The sequence below is a fragment of the Canis lupus genome, chromosome 25 (assembly GCF_048164855.1).
Source record: "Canis lupus baileyi chromosome 25, mCanLup2.hap1, whole genome shotgun sequence".
Taxonomy (NCBI): Eukaryota; Metazoa; Chordata; class Mammalia; order Carnivora; family Canidae; genus Canis; species Canis lupus.
In genome coordinates this window covers 21,963,239-21,983,655 of record NC_132862.1, presented here as the reverse complement: position 1 = coordinate 21,983,655, position 20,417 = coordinate 21,963,239, and the positions used below count along the sequence as shown (strand labels likewise).

The window sequence follows — 20,417 nt, the reverse complement described above, 5'->3', positions numbered from 1 at the left end:
GTGTGTTATAATTTTTCTTTCTCTCTTTTGTTCAGCTTCATTATTTTCTATTATTTTGTCTTCTAGGTCATTAATTTGTTCCTTTGCTTCTTCCACCCTGATGCTCATTGCATCAAACCTGTCTCCAATCTCATTTATTGTATTTTTCATCTCTGATTGATTCTTTTTTTTAACTCTTTTGTCTCTGTGTTAAGGGTCTTACTGATGTCTTCCATTCTTTTCTCAAGCCCAGTAATTATCCTTATGATTTTTGCTTTAAAATCTGTCAGACATGTTACTTATATCTGTTTCACTTAGCTCTCTGGCCATGGCCTTACCTTGTTCTTTCATTTGGGATAAATTCCTCTGTGTTGGAATTTCTGTATAAGTCTCTGCCTTCTTCTATGTGTTAGAGAAGCTGGTTATGTCTCCTGTTCCTGAATGAAAAAGAAGTCATGTAGTGCCCAGGGCCTGGCATTTCAAGGAATATCTCAGGCTTATGCTACTTGAACTCTGCTATTGTGTTTTGGCTGCTCTATCCATTAGGCCAATGGTCTCTGCTGCAGAGGCTCTTCTTGTCTGCTGTTGGCGGTGTTTGGCCTGAATGTGGTGCATTTTAACTAGGTGTGCTCTGGTCTGCTTATGAAATGAGACATGACACCAACTTCATCAGAACTGAGACCCTGCAGAACTCTGAGCAGATATAGTGTGAGCAGAGCTTTGTGCTGTTCTTCTAGGGAAGGGGCCTACCATGCTAGGACTGAGGCAAGCTTGACTGAGAAGGGCAGCTGTGCCAAAACATGGGGCAGGAGGTGCTTGGTATAAGCAAGTTAGGCAGTCAGTGTCAATGCTGATCTTTTTCCCTCAGGTAGCTCTCTGTGTTTATGCTAAGGGGTGGGGAAGGGAAATAGCCCCAGCCAGCTCCTTTGTCCTCAGAGATGCCTACAAACAGAATAGTCCGAAGAGTTAATAATCTCCCCACTGTGTGCCCCAGGTGCTTTTCAGATTGCTGCTTCCATACTGTCTGCCCCCAGGCTGTTTGCCTGCCTTCTCTCCAGGAGCAGAGTAGTGCCCTCTGGGCTCTATCCCAGTTAAGCCCACTGACCTTTAAAACTTCAGGCTTTAAGCCCTATTTGTTGCAAGAACTCATGAAATTCAGCCTCTCTCATTTTCCAAGCCAATGACTTTGGGAAAATATTCTCCTCTCTTGCTCTTCCTCTCTTTGTCTCTCTCTTCTCTAGAACCAAGGCTCCCTCCTGTTCACAGCACTTATGATTTGTTTCTCTCCCAAACTACATCTCTATACTTTCTATCTTCTTTAATGTGGCCTCTTCTCTCCCTTTAGTTGTGGAGTTTGTTCTGTCAGTTTTCAGATTGACTTCTGAGATATTTTGGGTGATTTGATAGTTACCTAGTTGTGTTTGTGGAATGAGATGAGCCTAGGGTCCTCCTACTCTTTGGCCATCTTCCTCTTTTCTCTTTGCACCTCCAGTATTTGTACCCATTTTAAATTTATATGAATTTCTTTAATTCCATGTCTTCTTTTTCTGAAAACATTTCATAACATTAAGATAATTTCTTTTAGGTTTTAGTTCACAAACTCATTCAAGGATTTATTATCCTTCACATGCTAAGCACTGCACTAATAGATAAGGAAACCCTCACTCTAGTAGTCATGGTTTAAAAATATAAACACTGAGAAAGCTATTTAAGCTTTCTGTGTTCAGAGCACCAAAATAAAACTATGTCATGGCTCTCAAATGCTTATAGAGCCAAGGAAATACCATAAATGAATTTGAAGTAAGACATTTCATTTACACAGAATCCAAAAAGGCACATTCTTCACTTCCACCAAGAAACTTGCTCTCTTCTATTTTTTTTAAACACAAAGCCCTCTCATATTTTGTTTTCCTCTTTTTTTCTTTCTTTCTTTTCTTTTCTTTTTTGGAGAGAGAGAGAGATAAGGAGGAGGGGGAGAGGGAGGGAGAGAATCTTAAGCAGGGTCCATTATGGAGCCTGACATGGGGCTTGATCTCACAACCCTGAGGGTCATGACTTGAGCTGAAACCAAGAGTTGGCCAGTTAACTTACTGAACCACCCAGGTGCCACTTGTTTTCCCATTTCTGACAGAGTCAAATATTTTCCTTTCTTCTTAAATTTACTATAATAAAACTACAAATGCAATGCTCAATATCAACAGATCATTGGCCACAATATTATCAATCCATCAAGGAATGCCAGGATGGTGCACACTGGAAAGCCAAAACCCATCTACAAGAAGCATCTGCTGCTCACCATGTAGAAATGCAGGCCCAGTACTGCCTAATATTTCAAATTTTCAAGAGAAAGCCAACATATAGGTTTTTATTTGAAAATCATTCACTTGAAAAATGTGGGCAACCAATTCAAAGAATTATAAGAACATAACGTGTCATCACTGTGGAGAATAAACAACATATAGTTAGGGCCAGCTGCAGCCTAGGGTTGTCAGTTTAAGACATTAGGACTAGTTGTTCTCTGTTTTTTCTTACTCAGTTTTATGATTTTCATTAGAAATCCTGAGATTGGGATCACAGTGGCAGGAATCCAATTAAAATCATAGCTACAACTCCCAAAGAGAGTCTGTTACCTAGGTCTTGAAAGAAAAAAAAAAAAAAAGAATCATCCTAGGAGACGTCACTCATTACATTTAATAAAGTAGCTGGTAATAAGAAGCTTGGACCATTGGACCCAGCAATTGCACTACTGGGCATTTACCCCAAAGATACAAATGTATTGCTCTGAAGGGGCACCTGCACTCCAATGTTTATAGCAGCAATGTCCACAATAACCAAATTATGAAAAAAGCCCAGATATCTACCAAAAGATGAATGGCTGAAGAAGATGTGGTACACATATGTATAATGGAATACTACCCAGCCATCAAAAAATTAAATCTTGCCATTTGCAATGACATGAATGGAACTAGAGGATATTATGCTAAGTGAAATAAGTCAAAGACAATTATCATATGATCTCACTCATACATGAAATTTAATAAACAAAATAGAAGATCATGGGGAAGAGAGGAAAAAATAAAACAAGACAAAATCAGAGAGGAAACAAACCCCATAAGAGACTCTTAATCATAGGAAACAACCTGAAAGTCACTGAAAGGAGGGGTGTGGGGGGCATGGGGTAATGGGTGATGAATATTAAGGAGGGTACACGATATAATGAGCACTGGGTATTATATAAGACTGATGAATCACTGACCTCTACCTCTGAAACCAATAATATATTATAAGTTAATTGAATTTAAATTAAAAAAATTTTTTAAACCAAAGAAGCTTGAAAGAAGATCATTAACTGATAAATTAGGAAATGCATGTGTTTGGGTGCCATTTATAATTCTCTTGAGATTTACAAAATAATAGACTTGTGATATTTAATGTTGCTAATATTGATTGAAAGTTGTATAAGTTTTCTGAAATGGAAAGATCACTTGATATATTATTGACCAAGTTTTTACATCATCAGGATCCATATATTCCCATGTCACAAAATGCAAAGTAGGACTGATTATATTACTTAGTCCCATAGGTTCAGTAGACACATGGTTTCCATTGTGATATGCATACACTATATCAGCTTAAGGTATCTCCAAGTGACTAATGGTACCTAAAAATAGTTTCAGAGAAGACAAATTGTCATGCCATTTATTAGCCATATGTCCTTCGACATGTTCCTGAAACTCTCTGGACTCTTTTTTTTCATCTGCAAAATAGGAATTTTTGTGACTATTAATCAAAACATTACATGCAAAAGGCTGACATAAGGTAGGTACACTCAGTAAATGTTCATTGAATTAAGAGTGTGAATAACCAACTGGCTTTGTTTAGAAGATTCTGGAATATCTAGGACAGGGTTTCTCATGAGAATATCCTAACAAATTAGGGAATTAGTGGTGGGAAAAAATGGAAATTAGAGTATGCACATAGGAACTTACACAGAGCCCAAATTTTATCTCTATAGCAGCCAGACTGTCAAATTTTGGACTAACCTTTGGGTGGATTCAGATATACAATTTATACTTTAATAATAAAAGACACTGAGAAAATCTAAAGATGATTTTCACATTTTTGGTAACAAATTCCTTTAATATTTGTGCAGTTTGTTGTATCTCAGATCATTCTTAAATTTTGACTTAAAAAGGACCCATTTTATTATCACATCATCAGGCAGAAATTAAAGTAGAACTGATACAGCTAAGGGGGAGCAGGGCAGGAAACTCATGCTATACAAGCTCAGAATGTGCCAAGGATTCAATTTAGTTTATGAAAATGTCAGAGACTGTCTGTCACAGCTACTCCAACCTCATGAGACTCTCTGTCCATGACTCCATGAAATCACTACAGGTGGCCAGTTTCTAGGCCATTACAATTCTTTAAATAATAGCTAAAGCAAGATACAAGACCATTTATCAAGCGTAGAACTGAAGATTAGAAGAAAACTTTTGGCTGGTAGATGCCTGTAACTTTTTGATTGGTTGGGGGTGGGGGTGGAGGATCCTTTTAAAATAAGGAATAATTTAGAATTTCTGATATTCTGAGTTAGTATTAATAGTTGGGACTTATGTGTTTTTGACCTTGGGTAATTGCCCTTCCAGTACTGTATGTTGTTCTTCTAAGACTTGCATCTAACCTTTGGCCCATTTTGGAATCTCTCCTGCCTTAAAGATGGTGTACAGATTGCCTGAGACATAGACTAACAGCTGTGTTTTTTTCTGGCAATTCAAATACTTGAATATAGGTCTTGGCAGTTAAAATGCTAGCCTGAAAACTCTGCACTGAAGTTCTTTGAGAATTTATCAATTTGTGTTTAGGGACTTTTCAAATGGAAAAATGAAGTCATTCATGTTTTCACAGGCAGTTCCAAATTCCAAATTGTGTCAAGGGTAAAATGTTTCTGTGTTTGAAGGGCCAAGGCAGACTTGCATAACCCAGAAGAGGACAATATAATGCTACTCCAGGAACAAATTATAAGGCTTTAAAATTTTGCTATTCTATAACTTTACACAATAGGAAGTGGTTCTTCCTCACCCCTTAGGGAAACTGAATTTGGTTTTTATAAAAACCTATAAGGCCCAGAGAATTAGAAATTCAAATACTTATCATAAATAAAGAAGGTTTTGTTTTATATTTTCCACATTTGGGAAACTGTCTTTCCAAGGAATTTTGCCAGTGACATGCTCTATGAGTTTTTCAGTGTTGCTACTGGTAATTGTGATCTGTGTACTTTTTCTTTTCTTTTTTAAAACAATTGAGACTTCAGAGCCTTGAAGACTGACTGCTACATAAATTCACAGAATTCACTAGTCAGATATTTTTCCAAGCTAGATTCTTCTTATTAGTCCATCTTTCACTCATGTTTTAAGCCCTGAAATGGGATGTGGGCTACATAACATTAAAACCCAGAAAAGGGTAGGGTACATTGTAATTGTTGAGAAGTTGAGAAGTATATGGAGGGCTTTCTATTTGTGGTAAAGGTTTACATACTTGTGTTTGTACACAAGTAAGAGTTTCTACAAAGACAATGAGCTGGTTAAACCAGTAATAGCAAATGAATAAATAACAAGTCTTTGGTTGGTTTGGAACTAAGGTATTCAAGAGGTAAATTCTAGAAAAGGAATTGAGAGGAGATGAAAATATGGATCAACAGGAAGGGGTGCATCATATCATTGAGTGAATATCCTGGCTTGGTTTTTAATTCCAGACTCCATGATTTTTCTACAACACTGTGCTGCATTCTGTCTACAACTATTTTCATTTGGGAATCCAGCAACTGATTTCAAACTGTAAGTATATACATTGGGAATATGTGCAAGCAATGAGCTTGGTGAGGAAGAATGGTGAGTAAAAAACACTATTCACCTTTAAGAAAAATTGAAAAAAAATTGATAAGACAGCTTTTCTTACAGATTCTCTGTGCCAATTTTTTTTTAAGGCAAATGTTTCTAACAGAAACTCTGATACACACCCTAAACCACCACAGTGAAAGCACAGGATGTTGTAAGAAAGAATTTAAGAAGAAAATATTAAAGAACTTGGAACTCAAAATCTCCCAGAAGTTTCTTTCATTTACAACAGAATAAAATCATGAAAACTCTGTAACCAAATACTTTGTTTTAAGGGTGGGACAAGATATATTTTTTCAAAGGTTATAAAAGCCAACCCAAACTTTTATTCAAACTGATATTATTTGTTGTAATTTGCTTGGCTTTATGGCAAGCACAGGTAGACAAAATGTTCTTTCTCCACACAGTCTGAAGATGGAAGATAGTATGGTCATCCCATTTCCCTTTAGAAGGTGAACAAACAGAATGTATTAGCACAGCAGTGCCTAAAATGATTATGCCTATCACCCACTTTCCTGTTTCTTCACCTAAAATGACATAGAAGCCATCTATGTTTTCTCCTTGCAGTGTTTTAATTAGAATATATTTTTTCATGTTTCATTTTTCCATTGTTCTGTCTCAATTTGGTTTTCTCAGTAAATTAGAAGAAAAACTAAGAAATCAGTAATACATAGAATTTCATTATCTATAGTAATTTGTGATTTGGAGTAAATAAATTTAATCACTTTATGTGTTTGAAAGTTTAATACAGTTCATGTTAGTCTGCAAGTATCTGGACAGTTATAAACTTCAGAAGGCCTACATTTTAAAATTTTCTCCTAGTTTTTTATTTCACTATATACCGTTTATTTTCACTTACTGAGATAAGAATTTATCAAATTAATTTATACTAAAGAAGTAGCATTCATTTATTTCACAAATATTTATTAAACATCTAACATATGCCAGAAATAACTAGACACTGGGATATAGTAGTAATATCTATAAAGAATCTTTGCCCTTACTTCTATAATGATCCATCATAGAATACAGACAAACAAGAAATAAAATATAGGGTGCTATATTATAATGACAGTAGTACTTACAGAGAAGTACATGTCAAGAAGCATCTAAGTTTGGGTGGGATCAGGAAAAGTGTATAGAAGGTACATTCCACAAACATCTCCCTTCTGGGTATTTTTCAGTACCTAAAATTTTTCTCATTTGTTTGTTTCTACATTTGTTGTCGTTCTGCTCCCAATGTATGTAAACTTCTTAAGGCCAGTGACTGTTTTGCTCATTCTATGTGTCTGGAGCCTAAACAAGGTCTGGCACACAATGGGTACTCAGGAAGTATTTGCTGACTGACTAATGGTAAGAAATGATGCTGAGAATGTAAATGACAGCCTTCTACGTGATGATCAAACGTCATTTCCCAATCAGTGGAAAGCATGGAATGATTTTCAGCAGGGTATCACAGCAGCTTGGAGAAAATGGATCAGGCAGGAAAAAAGTTGATGAACTTCAGTAAGAGAGCTATGCCCAAGTGTGAGTTAAAATACTTGATGGCAATGGAGTTTAGAGAAATGAAAAGATTTAGGAGGCATTTAAGACGTACCATCAACAGTGATTGGATGTGGCTCAGGGAGGGTGGGGATTAGTCCAGAAGGATTCTAAATCTGAATCCCTGGATAGTTGGATGATGTTAATAGTATTCATGAAGATAGGAAGCAAAGGAGCAAGAAGTTTTCTAGGGGAATATGAAGAATTCAGTTTTGAGCATATGTATTTCGAGATGCTTCCATGATATCCAAGTAAAAATGTCCAACAGATAATCAAATACCTGAGTCCAAAGCAGAGAAGGATGTCTGGTCTAGAGATAGAAGTTGAACTTCTAGTTCAATATTGACATTCAGTTGAATCCCAAACTTGTTAGAAAGTTGCAACAGAACAGAATACCTTTTCTTTCCATTTTCATGACACTTGGCATGCCACACTTGCTAAGCATTAGCTGTTGCTGATGACAACTTCCTGGTGTCAGACTAGTCTTCAAGTTGAAGTGCTGAACTGAACTGACAGGGGCCTGGCCTAGTGCAATTTCCAAATTGCTTGGCAGCTGAAAGAGGTGAAAAACTCATTACCAAGCCATCTGTCCTGAGGTTCTGTCCTGATTTCTAGGCCAGAGAAATTTGAATAATTCTGAGAGAATTTAAATAGCACACACAGATCAGTAAATTCATTCGCTATCAGCTCTATATCCTAGTTTTTCCAACTTAAATAAAACCTCAGGAAGTTGAGCAAGGTGGCAGTATTAGCAAGTTGATACTCTAGAGGTAGCCTTCATTTCAGAAGAACACATAATTTTAAGAGGATCAGAGGTATTCATTAAGTACACTACATTTTTGTTACTGTTAGGTTTTTCCTCCAATTTCTATGATCTGCTTTAATCCTATATTGGGGTATTCCTGTACAATAACATTAAAAAATAGGCAACAATGAAATTAATATAATGGTCAATTTGAATCTCTTGCTTCTTGTAGAGAAACATTTTTGGATTCAGCTTTTCTCCTCTACTTCTCTCTAGTCCTTTCCTCTGCTTTTTCTTTCCACTTTTCCTCACTGTCTCTCTTCCTCCTTCCGTTTCTTTCTTTGAATATTAAAAGAGAAGGAAATTTTGAGTCAGATACACATGGGTTTGAATCAGATCTCGAATTTAGTTTAGTTAAATGGTCTGAAAGTGTTTTCTAAGTTTTAAATAATTAATAATAATAGTATTGATAATTAAAAATACCATGGGGTTACTATGAGGGCAAGATGAGAAAATATACATAAAATCCACTGCATAAAAACGGCTCACAGTAGGTATTCCATAAATATAGTTTGTATTCTTTTTCCATTTCCATTTTCCTCCATTAAGAAGGTTACTGGACCTCAGCATAATGAAACTTGTTAAGCACTGTTAAATTAGGTTCAGTGAGTGATGGAAGAGAAACCTGGATGATAATGGGTTCAAAAAGTGAATGAAAAATAATGATCTATAGACAGTAAGTGACTTAGCCATTCTTTGAAAAAGTAGACGAGGGCAAAGGAATATAGAACAATGGAGCCACACTATGAAAGAGAATCAGAATCAGGGAAAAATTTTTGTTGGTGATGATTGGTTGTTTGATGGAAGTTTGAGTATCCCCATAACAAGGGAAGGAGGAATATAAAAATGAAAGTGACCAATAACAGAGAAAATACCTTAAGGGAATAGAATATAATAGCAGCACTGATAAAAGTTAGCTATAAAAACAAATAGCCAAATGAACACAAACTCTTTTTGGACAGTATATAAGCAGGGCCTTTGGAGACCCTGACTCGCTATGACCTAGAACTTCAGTAGCCTATTATTATTAGCCAGCAGGACCAAAGAATTCAGTGTTCAGGGCTGAACTATATGCAGCTATATATAGGGGCCACCTATATACAGCTGTCTTTTCCTAATGCCTGAAATGGCAATTACTTATTATACATCAAGTGGTTCGGAGCCATAGAGCTTAAAGAGACTATCTTCAGGGAATTCAGACATTAGTTTGAATGTGAGTTCTATAACCTATTATTATTTTAAATATTTTATTTATTTATTCATAAGAGACACAGAGAATGAGAGAGGCAGAGACATAGGCAGAGGGATAAGCAGGCTCCTTGCAGGGAGCCCGATGTGGGACTCAGTCCTAAAACTCCGGGATCACACCCTGAGCCTAAGACAGGTGCTAAACCGCTGAGCCACCCAGGCATCCCTCTATAACATATTATTTAAATAATCTTAGGAGGGCAGTCCTGGTGGCGCAGTGGTTTAGTGCCACCTGCAGCCCAGGGTGTGATCCTGGAGACCTGGGATCGAGTCCCACGTCGGGCTTACTGCGTGGAGCCAGCTTCTCCCTGTGTCTCTGCCCCTGTCTCTCTCTCTGAATAAATGAATAAATAGATCTTTAAAAAAAAAAAAAGTCTTAGGAGAGTTTTAAATTTTCTTTAAGCCTCAGTTCTTTAACTCTAAAGTAAAAGTAATGGCTCCCACCTATTATTGGAGACAATGTACGTCAAGTAATTAACAATGATTAGCACACAGGAAAAAATTTCCTTTGTGGTGTTTTAGAGTACTGTAATTTTCCTATTTGCTTATTATTGAATATTTTTTTGTCTTCTTTCCATAAAATATTGAGCACTTCTAATATAATGTGTTTGCAGAAATTTGAGCTGGTATCACCATCAATGGTGCTATTATAGGGTGGTGGAAGGAGGAGATTGCCCAGGATTCTGAATGTGGTTTGAGTCAATAGAACTGTGACATTCCCCCAAAGAAATCCAGGCCTTCTGTGCCACAGACGGTGTGTGACACATAACTTATCCATAGCATCCAGCCTCAACAAAAGAAAAGAAAGAAAACTTTCTTTAAAACTTTTTTAATGCTTAAGACATTATCCTCAGGAACTTTAATTAAGACTTTGACATCTATTCATCTATTTTTTTTCAGATTTAAATCAAACTGATTTTTTCCCAATGTGATGGCAATTATAAAACCAATAAAAGCACAAAATACAGAAATTCAGAGGTAAAAGAATGTCTCATTTAACTGTTTCATTTACAGACATTATTACTATAATTATCATAATTTAATAATTATTGTATTTAGCTAGTAGTTTTGAGTAGGCCAATCCATTAAGAATATCTTTTTAATGTAACAAACTCAGAATGTAAAAAAACATAATTTATGAATAACCCAGTTTTTATATTGTCTTTCCTTAATCCTGAGTTCATATTCCACCTAGAAAAGGCAGACTATTAAAAAAAATAAATAAAAGGCAGACTCTAACATTAAGTCCCACCTGTTACATAATTAAATTGAATACTGAAGAATATTTGGAATTGCTTAAAGTAATAGGGCAAAGGGGGGCTTAGGAAAGACCAAATAGAATGATTGTTTGGTATAGTAAAGAAGCACTTCTCAAACTTTCATGTGGATGTAAGTCAGCTAGAGATCTTGTTAAAGAGCAGATTCTGATTCAGTAGACCCAGAATGGGATCTGAGATTTTGCATCTCTAACAAACTTCCAGGTACCAAGGATGCTATTGTTCCCCCACTATACTCTGAGTACTGAAGAAGAAACTAGAATCCAGTAATGAGTGAGGAAGGACAATGGTATGTGCCTATAGCTCAGCATCATAGAAAACCCCTGAAAACTCAGCCAGCAGCCACCTGGCATCTGGAATCTCTTATCTTCTAACATGACAGCTCTCTGACATTCTGATGCTTATAACTGACTTATATCCAACCATAGGCAGAAGTCATAACCTCTGGAAATGTTTCTTTATCTAGAAACCTGATGGACATTGGTCAGATAGCTAGAGAGAAGTAACAGTAAAGGTGACATCATCTCCTGAGTTGAAAGAGCAAAAACAAGATCAGGAATCTAATCAACTGCCTTTATCAGAATTGTGCCATTCCATATACCTAAAACTCTGATATGTCAATAAAATCTCAGTAAGAAAAAAAAAAATGATTGGGCCATTCTTCACATATTCCAATGGTGACTCTAAAGGTAGATCACTTGAGAAAATTATAACAAGTCTTTCTATTAAGATTCTTTTATGATCAGCCTATCATTATAAATAGCTCCTCTCCATATTTCTCCAGTATAAAACAAATTCAGATTCACATTCAATTTTGGTAGGCTTTAATTCTTTACTAAATAATTTTATTTTAGAGGGGATCACATAAAAAATACTTGAATGTATGAAAACCTTAAAGACACATTCTCTAGTGAATTTAGAAGACTGTCAAAAGTATACTATGCATGAAGATGTTTACTCAGCAGGGAACTTTCAAAAATATTTAAGTGTTTTATCTTTAACAGCCAAAGAGAATGTCAAAAGCCTCGCTTCCTGGCTAGACAATAAGCATCCTGTCCTAAGCTTAGCCGAGTACACAGCATATCATTTCAATTGTTGCGTGAGTGATGGCGTAAGTACGACAGCTGACACCGTCACTAAACTATATTCTTGGAAAAAAGGCAATCTATAAACTCAGAGAGGAAAATTTTGCTAGCTGAGTGTTTATATCTATATTTGCCACCTGGGGAAAATAATAGCTTTATTTTAGAATGTGTTGTAAGTAAAGATATATCCTAAATTTTACGAAGGAATAGCAGATGCTTTTGTTTTTTTTGTTTTTTTTTCAGTCATTGCCATTTTGTTTTCTGGGTATGTTAATGTAAAATTACTCTCCAAAGAGTTTTGCAAATTTATCTGTACCCTTCCTCTGGGCAAAAGAGTTGTTGCAATTGCTTCAGAAATGGAAACCCTGATTTCTGTTTCGCAGGTATTTTTGAAGACACAGCAGCACAGTGGGGCTTATGTTCACTTGTCTTTGTTCCCCTGATAAGCAGGAAAGCATCCTGGAGGGGAGAGAGAAGCACAGGCTGTCACTAGGAAGCTAAGGTTCATGTTCCCTTTGAGAGCCATCTCTGTCACTAACATGATGCTTTACTTAAACTACCCAGACAAAAATAGATCTGCACTTGAGCTGGGAAAGCAGTGGGGAGGAAATGTATAAAACTACAAGTTTAAATATTTCAGCTCTGTCTGTGAAAATGACTACTTGTTTGTCAGTAACCTTGATCAGATTAGTTCACTTAAACTGCCACAAATTGATCCACCTTTCCTATCATCCAAGTGAATTACTTTTAAAATGATAATGAACACAGTCAAAGAAAATGTAGCAAATTAACTTGAAGCTGACACTCTATCAATTTGGACCAGCACTGATGACATTTGGATAGGAAACAATATTGAATTAAAAGCATATTTGACCTTTTAAAAAATAAGAGGTAAATTTCAAAACAAATAACCAATTAATAATGATTTAACTGTATCAATGAACTTGTTCTAGGATGTAATTATTAAAATTAAAGCTACAATTACCCTTTCTCCATTAGGCTCCAATTGTTTTATAGGGATTGTTATCTTTCCAATTAGATTATAAACTCTTTAAGGGCAGCAATAATGCATTTTTCATTTATGATTTAGAGCTACATCACAAGATCTCTGTGCTACCCATAAGCTCAACATGGATAGAGAGATGGGAAAGGATTCCAATCTAGCCTCTGAGTCCTCCATTTGCATTAAGGGGATAAAACATCCTCTGTGTCATCAAATTCCTAATTACTCAATTTCTTTTTTGTCACAGCTAGATTAAACTAGACATATAATGGGGATTTGGTGACAGAGGGAGAAGGCTAGGACATTTCATACCCTTGTCTCACTTTATGATTGTGGCCCTGATGCTACAGAACTCATTGTGCTACTTCTGAGAACTGAATGTAGTAAATCTGACCTTTCCTGAAGTTTAAATTTCTATTCCTATACTTTAATAAAATAGAAGTATCTCTATGCAGTGATTCTTGGTATAGCCATTTATTTTGTAGTTATAATACCACTAATATTTACTATTTATTGGGCATGTTTTTTTAAAAATATTTATTTATTTATTTTTTTATGATAGTCACAGAGAGAGAGAGAGAGAGGCAGAGACACAGGCAGAGGGAGAAGCAGGCTCCATGCACCGAGAGCCTGATGTGGGATTCGATCCTGGGTCTCCAGGATCACGCCCTGGGCCAAAGGCAGGCGCCAAACCGCTGGGCCACCCAGGGATCCCTATTGGGCATGTTTTAATGATGCATACTCTAAATAGATTACGTAATTTTATATACTCAAAAACCCTATGAAGTACCTATTGTTAGTGCCAATATAGAGATAAAGAAGTTGAAGTATCAAGATCTTAACTCTTCTCAAACATGTGAAAAGTGAAGGACAAAGTATTTGAAACTGGGTCTGACTACAAAGCCGTGCTCTTAATGTGAAGGTCTTGAACATCTGCAACATCTTCTCATCTTAGAAAATAAAGCATCTCTATGTTTGTCAGGTTGTATGGCTACTGAATAAATGCTGTATAGTGATATAAGGAAATAGATAGAACAATTATTTGCTTCAGGTACACCTAAAACACTACCATAAAAATGCTTAATGAGATGCAGTTGAATGCTGAGATGTAGTTGCTACCTTCAATTGATTAAAAAAAAAAATGGGGATCCCTGGGTGGCGCAGCGGTTTGGCGCCTGCCTTTGGCCCAGGGCGCGATCCTGGAGACCCGGGATCGAATCCCACGTCAGGCTCCCGGTGCATGGAGCCTGCTTCTCCCTCTGCCTGTGTCTCTGCCTCTCTCTCTCTCTCTCTGTATGACTATCATAAATAAAATTATTAAAAAAATAAAAATAAAAAAAAAATGAACTCAGCCTGTTGGATGATAGATCCTGAATAATTTATGAGACAAGAGATAGACTACATTGAGAAAACAAAATATTTTGTTCCTTCTCTCACGAAGTCAACCATAATAGAAAGCAAAAGAATGGTTGATGCAAACACCAAAAAAAGAGTGAAAAAGAGAAGTCACAAATTGGGAGAAGAGACTTGTAATGCACAGAACTCACAAAAAGAACTTCTGCAAATGAATCAGAAAAAGAAAGAATTCAATAGAAAACTGAACAAAAGGCTTGAACAGGCTCTTCACAGAAGGGTAAATACAAATGGCCAATACAAAAAAAAGATATACTGTCTTAATAGAAATCAATTGAGGTAAAAATAAAATCTCAGTGAACTACCATGTTATATATGCCAGATTGGCAAAATACTACAAGTTGGGTGAGAATATGAAGTAACTCAAGCACTTACACAAGGCTGGTGGGAGGCCAAATAGATATGACTACTTTGTAAAGCATGTTGACATTATCTAGAAAGTTGTTTTAAAAAAAAAAAGAAAGAAAGAAAGAAAGAAAGAAAGAAAGAAAGAAAGAAAGAAAGAAAGAGAAAGAAAGAAAAAAAAGAAAGTTGTTTTACTCCTAGATATATGCCATAAGGGCATATATCCCTTGTCCCATTGGGGACAATGTCCCATTGTCCATGTACATGGCGGAGGGGTGGGTGGGGAGGCTCATAGCAACACTAGTGTAATAATCAGGAAAAGAAAAGAAAAAGGGTAAAAAGAGAGGCATCTCAAATATCAATCAACAATAAATGGATACATAGATTATGGTGTAGCCATGTGATTGAATATTACATAATAGTGAAAATAAATACATGTACAGCTACATGTAATAATGTGAATGGGTCTCAGAAATTAAGGATTAAACAAAAAGCTGTTGCAGAAAAATACATGAGAAAAATTTCATTTACAAAGGTCTTTGACATGGAAGATTAAGTGATATAGCAAAGGAACGATAATGCAAAATCCAGGCCAGGACAAGGATACTCTATGCAGAAAAAAATAGAAGATGAGACTTTGAAAAGACTCTCACCAGACAGCAAAAGTAAATGTAGCATTTTCTTCTTAACTTAGGCAGTGGTGTCCAGTTGAATATTGCATTATTATACTTTTTCAAATTTTTTGTGGCTTTTTTTCAACTACAGGAAAAGAAATATAACACAAAATTGACCATTTAACAACTTTTAAGTGTACAGTTCAGTGGAAATCATCATTCTTAAATAAAAAGAATTATTTTTTTTGTCTAATAATATTTGATTAAAGGGGTTTACAGCAATACTTGGTGATAATTATATCACTTTCATATCTTTGGTGAATTTTAGCCAGTTCATGATTGTAAGAAAAACTCTCATTTTGGTAAGTTACTATATTGAGAAACTTGGTTTTCATTGCTGAGAAAAGTACATTGAGTTAGTCTGGGGTAAATTAATATAATATGTAGAGGAAGATTAAGATGTTCCATCTCAGGCAGCTCCGGTGGCTCAGCGGTTTAGCGCCGCCTTTGGCCCAGGGCGTGATCCTGGAAACCTGAGATGGAGACCCACATCAGGTTCCCTGCATGGAGCCTGCTTATCCCTCTTCCTGTGTCTCTGTCCCTATCTCTCTCTCTCTCTCTCTCTGTCTCTCATGAATAAATAAATGAAGTCTTAAAAAAAAAAAAAAAGATGTTCCATCTCCTGAAATAAATAAAAAGTAGCAATATATTTGCAATGGGATCTGAAGGTTCAGTAACACCTAGAGTTTATCTGCTACTTGTAGGATCAATCGTAAAACAAATTTAAAGTCACATAGTCATTTTATTGCACTCATTACATTTCAGTACTCTTTATAATTATTATTATCTATTAATTATTACTAGTCCAGTAATTAAAAAAATTGACAGTTGCATCTGTACATTTCCCAAATATTACATAGTTAAAAGTAACAAATAATTGTTTTATAATGCTTTCCATAATACCAATCCAATCATTCCTGTGTTCTGTGAGGAGAAAGGATAAAATAGCAGTATGAAACCCAATGGAGTTATTTCAAATTTTCCATCAACTCACACTTTCGAGCATTATTGATCTCATCTCTTTCTCCAACGCTAGGATTTCAGACCCAAGCTTAGCAATTTCTTGTTGCAGTTATTCATTTGTTCCCTGTGCTCTTGCAGCATGACTTAATCATTTGTTTAAATCCATTCGTAACTCCAGAAACAGCAGGAAAAAGAAAGGGAACAGAGCTGTGTTAGGCAAGAATTTTCTGTTTTGTAATAAAAGAAGCCATTGAACATCAAAGCTGATTATGAAACAAACCAAATCAAGGTCTGAAAATTCCACCAGGGAATGAAGCATGATGGGGATTTTCAAGTCCTAATTTCTTCTCTGCCTACAGGAGTTCTTGGTTAAAAGCAATGTATAAACTCAATTTAAAAAAATCTGGCAAGACTTCAAAAAAAAGTAGCTTAATCTGCTATATTCTATGACATTTGATAGCCAAGTCATGCTTTAACAAGTTCGTTCATTTAATAATTACAATATATTATCTGATACATTTGCCTTTTATAAACTAGATTTTTTTTCATGAAGTATTGCTTGTTCAGATTTTTAAAAATCTCAGTTTCTTTACAGGATAGTTATCAATATTCACCATGTGTAATTTTATGTTACACATTTATTATTAAGGACTTAGCCAACAATGCACCATGAAGAATAATGATAATACACTTTGCTGGTTCTGCTTCTTTGAGATTTTAATTAAAAGTAACCACATGGCACCAAGAAGGTGGCATACAGATGATTTGTGAGAAACAACATGGCAATGTAAATTAAAACTGTAAACAACTGTTTCATTGAACAATAACTATGTTTCTTTCTTTCTTTTTTTTTTTTTTTTTGAAGTGAACATAATGTCAAGATTTTATTGTCTTCATAACAAAATATGAAATTTAGAACTGGATCACTTGGCCCTTTCTCTTCTTATCTCCTCCCAGTTCAAAATGCTTGCATCTCTTAATAGCCAGCATTCTCTGAGATCTGCAGTTGGGCTCAACACATTCAAACCTCAGCACAATCTTCTTTGTAGTTTTAGCCTTTTTCCAGAAGATCGGCTTAGTCTGCCCACCATAGCCACTCTGCTTCCGGTCATAACGCCGCTTTCCCTGGGCGTAAAGAGAATCTTTGCCTTTCTTGTACTGTGTCACTTTGTGGGGTTGGTGCTTGCCACACTTCTTGCATAAAGTCCGGCGGGTTTTAGAAACATTCACCATCTTTGCGAGAGCGCTATCAGCACGGAATAACTATGTTTCACTGCATTCTGAGAGGCTAGATCCACTAGATCCACTAGATCCACTAGAATCCATTGGATGACAAATCTCAACTTCCACATTCTCAATTGCAGAAAGAAATGAAATACTAAATGTACTATCTAAACCTATTATAATTTGTGGGAGCATTCACTTAAGCATTTTCTGGAAATTAATATCTGGGGTAATACACACAGTCCCAATTTGATAAAATTGCAAATAGTGATGCTTCACTAAATTTCTATAAATCTCTGATATGCTTTCCTATAAAAAGTAAAAATATGTGTATATTACAAATATATGTGTATATGCATATATATATATACAGATATACACACATACACCTACCCACATACACACATACATATATTTCCTCCACCCCATCCCACCCATACTCTAGGTGGTACATTTTTAGTCAGTGAGATCTAGCCAACACACTGTATTATACACATATTTCTAGCTAAAGGGCATTAGTGCACCACTACCACACTGCAAAGGCCCTCTCTGCCAAAGAGTACTCTACCTGATTTTCTTAAGTTAACTAGGTTCTAAAGCGTGTATTGTTTACTCTGTTGTAACTGCTCTATTATTTTTTTATGGTGAAGTTTTGACCCATGATGAATGACAATAAGTCAAAGAGTACAGAAGTAATATTTACACAAAGGTGGTGAGAGGGGGGAAGCAGATCACAAGGTGTTTTCAAAGAAATGACTTAGGAACCAGAAGTAAAGAACGTAAAGCACATATTAAATTTTGAAGGTCCTTTGATCTACATAAACATCATAAGCATCATTGCAAGGTGGATAATTAACCAGCAAAGAGAGATTTTCCATGTTAATTGTCTGGAAAGCATTTCCATAGGGCTGTCCCCCAAAGAACCCACTGAGAAATGATCCTGCCATTTCTGGAGATCCATCCTCAGAATTAAACCATCTTTGTGATGTCCAAAAGTTTTCCAGAGGCTTGGTCTATTTTGGGAAGTGATTTAAAAGATGGCTTTTCATTGGATAACAGTATTCAAAAAACTGACTGGACGGAAGACACGTTACAGAGTGAAGGGATGGGCTACATCTGGTGAAAGTAAAAGAATAAAAAGGAGGACAAAATGTCAAGAGATAGAAATAAATAATAAACTGATGTAAGTTTAAATTTCATGTCTAAACTGGCAAATTTAATATAAAATGGAAGCCACTCTTCCGAGGTTGTTGAGAGGCTTTGAATGGCAGAAGAGGGATCCCTGGGTGGCGCAGCGGTTTGGTGCCTGCCTTTGGCCCAGGGCATGATCCTGGAGACCCTGGATCGAATCCCACATCGGGCTCCCTGCATGGAGCCTGCTTCTCCCTCTGCCTATGTCTCTGCCTCTCTCTCTCTCTGTGACTATCATGAATAAATAAATAAAATCTTTAAAAAAAAAAAAAAAAATGAATGGCAGAAGACAGTGGATAAATTAGTCCATAATGGTTAATCTTGCTCAATCAACAAACAGTGCCTGGCATGTATGTGTGTGTGTGTGTGTGTGTATGTGTGTGTGTGTGTGTGTATAGTAAGTAATTAGTGAATGAATCTACAAATAGCCCACATCACCCAAGTAAAATCAGCCTCTATCTAGGAAGTAAAGGCCAATCTTGTTTTCAAAATTGTAGGTAAAATGTTATAAAAATTGTACCAGCAGGAAGATTCTATATGTATACATCTTACTACCTTTGATGTTAATAAAAAATAAAAACAATTCTAAGATATCAAAGCTAAGCTATATGTTTAATCAGAAAACAAAGGAGTTTTCTCATAAAATGTATACTCAAGGGAAAACTTTATGAGAAACCATAGGGGACATTTATGACTTTTTTTCCTAAATTTTTAGCCTTGATATGTCTTTTATTAGGCCTACTTCACAAAAAATAGGCCCATGGCAATCAATCAGATTGAGTCCTAGAAACGATATTTTGTTTCCAAAAGTTGAATCTGTTTTCAAAAACATTTATTTTCATATTTTCTACAAATATTCCCCCCTGTTTATTTCCACATCTCATATATTGAGAGAGAAAATATGTGAACTCTTCCATACACCTCCTTTTACTTTCACCTTTCTCACACACAAATGTAATCAGGGGGAAAGAAAAGTTAAAGAGACATAAGAAAATCCACTTTGCAATAAATAAAACAGTGTTTAAGCTCTGTCAATTATTTTACCTGCACCTACCAAATATTCAGAGGTTTGAGGGGTGAGGTTGTGGAGGAAGAGGCAGAGGAAGTGGGAAGGCCCCAAAAGAGATACATTCACTCTGTCAGCAGTGACCAATCTTACTGACCAAGCTGGAGACATCATTGTCAATAAGATGCAGCTCCACTATCATAGAACTGTCATTCTAAAGATAGGAATGCAAACAAATAAATAAGCAATAATAAAATAAGCATAAAATTGGAAATGTTATGAAAGAAACAAATGACAGCTGGAAGGTAGTAATAGCTGTTGAGTGTATTGGTAATGGAGATCTACTTTAGTCAAGGCCAAATGAGGAGATAGCTAAAGGAAGGTGGGGAAGCATTTCCCAGGGGAAAACAACCAACACTATTGCTGCTGAGGTAGAAAGAATGTGAGGAGCAATAAGGAATCATGAACAGACACCCAGAGTGACCAATTCTCCTTCTGCAAAGATTGTTCTGGTTGTCTGAAAGAGAATGGACTGGAGGAGTCAACAGCAAAACTGGAGGGGTTGTTGTAGAAGTCCTGGTAATAGAAGTGGCCATCAGGACCAAATGGCCCAAGGAGATGTAAAGAGTGAAGAGATGTGGCTTGCTGCTGGAGTGGGGGTGGTGACACAAGAAAAGGGAAGACTCTACAGTGACTCCCAGGCTGAAACCTTAAACATTTGGGTTGCCAGGGCTGGCATGCACTGATACAAATAAGATCAGACAT

The 20,417-nt window shown here is 36.2% G+C and overlaps 1 protein-coding gene and 1 long non-coding RNA gene across 2 annotated transcripts in view; both read right to left on the bottom strand.

Moving 5' to 3' along the window:
• The window catches only part of LOC140617350 (uncharacterized), a 174,507-nt gene that overhangs the window by 19,722 nt on the left and 134,368 nt on the right, over positions 1–20,417 (bottom strand). The gene's annotated exons all lie outside the window — the stretch shown is intronic.
• On the bottom strand, positions 17,064–17,489 carry LOC140616842 (large ribosomal subunit protein eL42-like). The gene has a single exon (XM_072797557.1). It carries the CDS (start codon positions 17,462–17,464, stop codon positions 17,144–17,146), a length of 321 nt encoding a protein of 106 aa, XP_072653658.1. The 5' UTR covers positions 17,465–17,489; the 3' UTR covers positions 17,064–17,143.